General features: G+C 43.8%; 1 protein-coding gene across 1 annotated transcript in view; it reads right to left on the bottom strand.

Moving 5' to 3' along the window:
• Positions 1–223: 223 nt before the first annotated feature.
• The window catches only part of CTNNA1 (catenin alpha 1), a 120,042-nt gene continuing 111,819 nt past the window's right edge, over positions 224–8,446 (bottom strand). Inside the window, exons 17-18 of the mRNA XM_075510064.1 lie at positions 4,016–4,150; positions 224–1,447 (exon numbers count right to left, since the gene is read on the bottom strand). Coding sequence (XP_075366179.1) covers positions 1,160–1,447; positions 4,016–4,150 — 423 coding nt within the window. The 3' untranslated portion in view covers positions 224–1,159. The remainder of the gene's footprint in view (positions 1,448–4,015; positions 4,151–8,446) is intronic.

The raw sequence follows: 8,446 nt of genomic DNA, 5'->3' as shown, positions 1-8,446 counted from the left end.
AAGACAGCAAAATTATACCTTGTAGCTATAGTTATCACAAATAATGTATAGTCTAAATTGCAGCCTGAGCAAACATTATTTGCTGGGTGCCTTTGGAAGCCCAAGGCGGGATGCAGAGCAATTATGAGAAATGAGCACAAAGCCGATTTGCATCTGAATGCGGGGAGGGGGAGCAGGGGTGGGCTGGGAGCCCGCTTCATTCACAGCACCACAATACACTGGCTGGTAAAAGCAACTTTATTAGTGTCCCGCAGCAAAATACATTAGTAATTTGTAACCAGGCATTAAAATTCCCATCCGGTGTCATACAGAAATAATCAGCCGCCTCCATGATTGTATGTTTTACTGGATTTGCTCTGGGTGCTCCCCCAGCAGACACACATGTGAAACCCCGTCTGAAAAGGCTGGCAGCAAAGTAACCCGTGGGTGCCCCGTACGACAGGCAGGCGTGGAAACAACCCGTCTGGCAAACAGCTCTAACGCAGCCCAGGAAAAGCAGCATCACATAACCATGCACCACCAAGCACGTCTCCAAACATGACCCCCTCCCGCCACGACCCCCAGCAAAACCCAGGCAAGGGTATATAGTTTTTCCAGATGTTTTCCAGTTGTGGTCACACTGTTGCGGCAGCACAAAAGCTGGTGCTTGCTGTATTTTCATACTCCTTTGAGTGTACAAAGCTTGTTCCCTCTCCACCCCAACAGCAGGAATACACTAATACATACAATACTTTAATGAATTTTTTTGAGAGTGAAAAGATCTAATTTTCCTCTCTTGATCACAATGAAAAACTGCAGTCTCCAAGTAGCATGATTTGACTATTAGTGTTAACCGTTAGTGTTACTGTAAAATCCTCTTTGGTTATAGAATATTTTATTTAAAGTAAGATTATACAAAATAATTTTCCACTAGAAATACACCCGTGAAATCTAAAAGCAATCTAAATTAACACACTTCCGCAGGCTGAAGCTATATTGATAGGACTTATAAATTTGAGTATTTCCCCACGTAATCTAAACAAGGTTATCAAAATTATATTAAGTAAATACACTTTGAGGAATAGTAAACTTCTGAAAAATCCTTAGAATATTAAAAGTAGAGTTCTGGAAGTAGCAGTAGTGGGCTAGAGAAAAAAATAACCAAGACAGAGACCTCTCTTTAAATACTCTCCATTGCCTTGAATTCACTGAGAGCCTGCACCGGGTTAACGTGTTTCTTCTGGGATGCTCTCTTGATTTTAGTTTGGGTTTCATCTTGTTTCTCCCTCTTGACCAGGGGTTTCTTCTCTGGAGCCTTCATCTTCCAAGAGACGGCGGGAAGATTGAGTGAAGCCATGCCCTGGGACTTCTGGTACTTGGTCGATGCCACGTAGGAAGCCTTCACGGTTTGCACCACCGCGTTCATCAGGTTCTTGGCTGCTTGGATAAGAGACATCGCACTGTCCACCTGCCAAATGGTAACATGCGAGCGTTATATGCCGTAAAACCCACACAAATACAGTATTCACACAAAAACATGATAGTCCTGGGGTATAAAAGCACTCAAAACCTGATTTTTCTGGGTTTTCTTCTGAAATCTGAGGTTCCAAATTCAAGGTTGCATTTTTCTTTGGACACTAAGTGGTAAAAACCTGACTTGTGCCACCAAAAAAAAAAAAGTGCAATGTTTGCCCATGATCTGTGCTTTTTCTGTATTAATAGCAATCAAAAAGATGTGTATGCTGTTGTTTGCTTTTGTGACTAAGCTTTAACAGTAGCTTATTCTCTAATGAAGTTAATAAAGCTGTAGTAATATCTTAATCACCAATAATAAATATTTAAATCACCCTAGAATATTAAGTTGTATTGGAAAGGAAGGAACACAAGTGCATCTCATCCAGGCCTGGAGCTCTTTCCCAGGTGGTTCATGATTTAGAAGAGCATTAAAATGAGAAAAAAAAAATGCATTTGCCAAAGCTTTAGCACATGGCAGAGATAAAGAGCCAAAAATGGGGCAAGGTGGAAGAGAGAAGGGAGGACCACTGAGGTGACCTCAGCTGGGACCCCACTTCTCTGGGTGCCAGTGCCCTGCTCTGGGTGGGACCTCTGGCTTGTGAATGCCAAATGGTTTGGGCAGGGTTTCGGTCTTAGGCAGGATTTCTGTATCTCTACTAAGCTTACACAAGAGCTCAGCTGCCTCTACACACTTCAATTCCAGCATTGTAGAAATCTAAGGAAGGTTCTGGGAAAAACTTTGAAGCCATTCCCTATCTAGCAGCAAAATAAATTGAGCAGGAGGTTGGTTGCTTTTCTTATGGTGCTGGTACCTTCCTTTCCATCATGCTATATTTTGAGTACCACAACCGCAGATCTGATCTGCACCCTCCAGCAACCCAGTGTCGTCTGCTTTCCTTGCCCCAGTCATCACGCTAGAAAACACTTTCATTGCATTTGACTATTTCCATGAATCTTCACAGGAGGAAGAATCATATTAAATGCAATGAAAGCGAGGAGGGATTTTTCTAAATGAATTGTCAGATTGCTTAGGGTGCAAGCTCTTACTGCCTTGGTTATGGCTCTGCTTTCACAAAATTTCTGTGGTGTGTGGATGGGGAAGGATGTTAACGTTGAGAATTTTACTTTTAGACAGGTGAAGTTCCTGGACTGGCAGAAGTCTTCATCTAATAATCTGATAGAAGCCTAACATTACTACTGACAATATTTAGCCCCAGTGGACAGACTCATGGAGAACAGATAAAACCAGGAGATTAGACTACAGATGCCAGCCTGTTCATATAACTAATTTATGGCAGAAGGGTATGTAAATTCTGAAGACACTGAATAACTGCAGTAAAACCCTGGAGTACGTTATTATTGCATAATGACACATCTACTTCTTTGACAGCAAGATGCCTTCAGCCTTACAGCTAATAGGACATCAGGCATGCAACAGAGATGCACAGCAACAAATGTTTCATTACATCTCATCACTTGTCTCTGCTGTGCTGGAAATCTGAGCATGTAGGACTGGCAGCAGTAGGAGGTGCAGCAGAGAAGCCCGTCTGCCCTGTGAAGGTGCTAAGCTTATGCAAGAGTGGTCCATCACCACCACTGCTTCTGCAGCAGGTTGCTGCAGACCTCCCTCAGCTGCTGCTGTCCTGAAGCATTCATTCTACAATTCTAGCTTGTTTGCAGGGAAAAAAAGATGTGCTAATAAGTTTAAGCATTTGAAATATCTAAATGGCAGAAGATGGTTAAGTTTTTTTCCATTTGCTTTTAAGGATTCAAATAGCAATACTGGACTATCAGCCATTTCTGTCCCTTCTTCAAACCTCCTACCTCAGTCATGACATGGATGGGCAAAAGCATCAGTGATCAAACATACCCATCTAGGGCAAGGAAGAATATGCCAGAAGAAATTAAGACTTTAGCTCTACTTCCCTATCCCCAAATATCCGTCATATAAATTCCTCTTAGGAGGAAGCATTTAATGAACTACAGTGAAAAAATTATTTGCTAAGTAATGGCTAGAATAAAGAAGCAGACTGGCCTACAGCAGCTTTCAGCTGTCATAAAACAGAGCAGCCACTAAAAGTCCCTGCATTCTTCAGGGCACAGCTATTTTGAAATATTAACATCTCTGGAGCATTGCACGACCCCAGCATGTTCCAAGGCTGTGCAGAGACATGGGATAGGTTTAGCTATGCTGATTTAACCTCGCTAAGAGTGAAAAACAGTCTGGAAAAAACAGTAGATTACACAAAGGTAAAGTGAATGTTTCTACAAACACAGCTGAGTAAGGAAAAGTGAAGTCTGTATTTGTATTTTCCCCGCTTTCAAACAGTAAGTGTTTCCTTCAAGAACAACGAGGCAGTGCAGGCAGTATTATAAACTTTGCATACATTAAAACTTTGACTGAATATTCCAAAATCTCTTGTCTATATTCAATATTGTTTAGCATAAAAGCTTAGCTTGGAATAATTGTTATCCCGGAAGAAAAACTGCATGAACTGGACATGTCATAGCTCATACGTACCCCAGACACAACCAGCTCCCCTCCGAGGTTTTGAACTTCAGCCTTCACTTTGCTACAGATATTCAGCTGATGGCAATACAGTGCAATGCGCTGCAGGTAGGCTAGGAGGTCCTGTTTGCATGCAGAATCGGGGCACTGGAAAAACAAAGGTGAAGTTTTACTTTGCAATCACGAAAACTGGAACAGAAATCATTTACGGAGAAAACAGACAACTCCATTCTGAAATAGCAAATGTGCTCCAGAGATCATTCCACTTTCTGCTGAGCTTTGGTTCTCAAAAGACAACTGAGCAATACATGGGCATCACTAAATATATATAAAAAACCAGAAGCAATATCCATGGGCTATCAGAACACAGGGGCAGCCGCTGGACAAAATCACCAGGGCTCCTTTCAGCTGCACAGCTGCCCTTGAGCTCCCTGGGAGGAGAAGGAAGAGGAGGACTACCTAACCTTTCCAGAGCAGGTTTGTTAACTACAAAAGGTGCTTCCTGTACACTGTACAGGACACAGCAGCAATGATTTGACTTCCAAGATCTCAAGTTGCAACTAGCAGGTTACCAAATCCAGCCTCAATTTCCAATCTTAAGTATTTTAAGTTAGGAAATTATAAACCCGACAGTTACTAAATTATATCCAGCAAAGCAGGTATTTTTCTGAATTCTGCTCCCATTTCTTAGCAGTGTGGAAGGAAACTAGATTCCTCACCAGGCATGAAATAAAATTTTTAAAGTGCTTGCTGAAGCACTCATCTGTAAGATAAAAGTAACTTTTTCAGGTTTGCAACTGAAAGACTACGTAGGTACTGGAGACTGCAGTGCAGTTCAGAAAGCTGTTTTCTTGGACAGAAATGAAGGGCCAACCCTTGCTTTGCAGAGCCGAGTGGCGAGACGATTAATGAGCCAGTCTCACGCTGGATTTCAAAACAAGAGGAGCCCTGCTGAGGGGCAGCCACAGTCCAAAACGCGTTGTGCAAGCATAAGACAAAAAGGCTACGGGAAGCCTTTTACTACCCATGCCAGTCCTGTATTATCTTTAAAAATGGCAGTGAGCATGGTGGCCAGCATTATTTCTCCAAAGAATAACGGGCCATCTCAGATTGACTGGCATGCTCTGGCTGTATAAACACTAGTGAATAAAGCAGCTGGCATGCACTGAACTCCATAAACCCTTTGCCCACCAGACTTTCATGCTGCTGATGAATAAACCCAAGGGCATGCCTTGTGCACTAGCGGGGCACCTAGGGCTGCCTGCACCCCAGCCTGGGGCACCAAGCATCTCAACTGGATAAATACTTGGGCCATTGGCCAGCTCTGACCTCCAGACATCACTGGCTGTGCTGCAAGCAGTGTCCAAGACAACAGATTTTAAACCAGTCTGGATATATTAATGATGGCAGAAGCTATTGCAATAGGGATGCCGGGGATATTACAGTCTGACAGGTCATGTTCTGGTAGACCAAAGACAGACCAAAGGCAGACCCCGCAGTGATCTCCATCCTTCCTAGACGGCTGCACTCCATCCAGGAACACCTTAAATCCCCAGCATCCAGGGTCTTCATACACAATCCCTGATCACTAAATGCAGGCTTTCCAGCACTGCATACATGCACTCACATACAAAATCCAAATGCTTTTCCCTGGGCTCACAGCTTAGCTTGACTTGATGGCAAGCAGGGCACACCACCCTCTGCTTCTCCCCTCCAGCTAGTGCATTAGCTGTAGGTCTGCCAGACCAGCCGCTTGTCCTTGAGAAGCCTGGCACCAGCTGCCTCCAGACAAGCACCAAAAACTCCACAGAAACCACGAGCGACCAGTGATTTACCAGTGTTAGATGTGACAAGGAGAGTCTTGCTCTAAGCAGCATTCGTTTCTCTTCACCCAACACCTGCTTGCTCTTCCCACCCACCAGACCCTGCTGAGATTCAGTGAGCTGCACAGTCTGTGAGAGCTCTTCTCCACACACCCCTGTTCACAGCAAAATCCCCATCTCATCTAGTATCCTGATCCTGTACAATGGACTGTCAAATGAAGATTCATAATAGACATGGTATGCTTGGAAGAATAACCTTAAATGTAGCACCAATTTACTACTTTAAGCTTCACTGTAGCTCAAGTTTATTGCTTATGGCCACACAGCCTCTCCTCTCCTTTCAGAGCAAAGTAAAAATCCCTCTTGGGCATCAGCAGTAGGGTCTGAGCCCTAATTCTCACTGCAGACCTTCTCTCCTTAGCTAGAGTTCTAGCTGTACAAGATGGAAGCAGGAACCAAAGTTTCCCTGTATATAAAAGGCACAAAAGGAGACTGCACCAGAACAGACCATTGTGTTGCACAAGCAGTGGTCTGTAAACAGGGGGTCACATGCACACGGAGCATTTGCTTCCCACACCAGTAAGTGATGTGCCGTAACAGCCATTTAACTCTGAAAAGAACGTGAGTGTAGCTAATAAATAAATTTATTTTTTCCAGGGCCAGAACAAGTGGTTTTTTTACACCAATATGGTATTTCAGCAGAGCAGAGAGAAAACAGCTGTACTATATGGTGCATATAGAGATGCCTCTGTATGGCAGGCTGCTGAGCTGTGATCTAAGGCAGCACGCACACATACACACAATGCACTACAACAGGATTTTTGGCAAGCTGGGACAAGCAGATCAGGCTGTGTAACACAGGCTACGGAGATCTGGATGGCTTTACAGGCATCTGACCCTGTGCGTCCATAAACGTAACAGCAATCACCTTCTTATTCCCAAGGAAAGCTCATGAAAACAACCGAAGTATCTGCAACTCTTATGTAGGCATGTTGCTTCCATCAGTGAAGTGAAAACCATAACAAAGCAGCAAAGCTTGCAGGTTAATTTTTTAGGCTAATCAATGTTAGTCAGCAGTACAAGATGTTTTAGAGAAAGTCCACAAATAGCGCCAGCCAAAGAGCTAATGAAAAGCTGAAATTACCATTTTGGAAAATGCTCTCCATCTCCCAAACAGCTCATCTAACAAAGTGAACGAGCAGCACAACAGCAGATTGAATTGAATGTTGACAAATGCACAATACGGCATGTCAGAAGAACTGCTAAACAATTCAAGGTACTTTATGGGTTGTGAGTTTATGGAAACCATTTAAGGAAAGACACTCTCAAGGAAAGAGGCTGCCGCATGTTTACCAATGGCTGAAGGAGGCAGCAAAACATTAGTGGGGGAAGCAGTGGAATAGGAAATATTATTCGGTTGTATATATCAATATGACATGAGTTGGAAAACCACATCCTATGCTGTGTGTGCTATTTCTACAAGCAGAATAGAGAATTGAGTTCAAAAGACAGATGATGTTTGAATAGAGATGTAACACAAGATAAAGAAAGAACATCAACAAAAGGCACTGCGGATGCCTGTATGAGCCCTGTCCTTTCCTACGCAGGAACACTCAGATAAAAACCAAAAAACCCAAAAGGCAACAATTTCAACGCCGATTAAGACAGATTACATTATTGTATTAACCTACAACAGCCATAGACACAAAAAACCCCGTCTGCAGAGCTAGCTTGGGAGGATTCCCACAACACGGCCACAGCAGATAGCTGCACTGTAGACAGAAACAAATGTGTGTTGGGGGACACCCCCACCTCCCCAAACCCCCCAAAATGAGATGCTGCCACAGATTCAGTGGTGGTTGTTGGCAAAAGCTAAGCTGGCTGCTCCAAGTCAAATCCAGGATCCATCCCAGACACAGCAAACACGCACGCACATTTGCTTCCTACCACCCCAGCTGAACTTGTGGAGAAGCAGAATCACCTTTTTCTCCCTTTTTGCAAAGAAAAGGGGCAGGGAAAGACAGAAGAGCTCTCCCACGGTGTGTACTGATTAAGACAAGCACACAACCCCCATCCCCACATGTCTGGTAGGTGTAAGCAAGCAACCGCAGAGACTTTTCTTCCTCCCACTGTATCTCCAGTTTAGGGTAACAATAATTCACAATAAAATGCCCCCACCAGCCCTATGTAACAGCTGGGCTCGGCACTGGTTAGAGAAGCTGAAAGCAGGCATTTAGGGGAAGCAGTAACTGTGGCAGGACAGGCACATGGCAGTGCGTGCCAGCAGCTGTCACCCAGGACAGCCGTCAGCCTGTGCCTGCAGCGCATTGACCAGTCTCGACAGCAAGAGCCTGCTGGAGCATTTTACTGGGAAGCAGGGCAATCCCTACGCTTCCCCCCAGCTCCTTTTCCTTTCAATTTAATGATCAGATACTGATACAACCTCCCACCACTATCAAAGAGAAAAAGCAACAGAATTTTTTCTTTTGCTTTGTAGGTATTTCAACATTGAAAAAAACAAAATAGGGAGAATCATTGTCTTGCTGCAGATCACTTTCGTTTGTGTTGTACTCATAAGTTCTTCATATTCCCCTATTCAAAACAAGCAGACTGCTGCTTT

This window comes from Mycteria americana, chromosome 8 (genome assembly GCF_035582795.1).
Source record: "Mycteria americana isolate JAX WOST 10 ecotype Jacksonville Zoo and Gardens chromosome 8, USCA_MyAme_1.0, whole genome shotgun sequence".
Classification (NCBI taxonomy): Eukaryota; Metazoa; Chordata; class Aves; order Ciconiiformes; family Ciconiidae; genus Mycteria; species Mycteria americana.
Note: the sequence above shows the minus strand (reverse complement) of the source record. Positions and strands in the feature narration are given on the sequence as shown.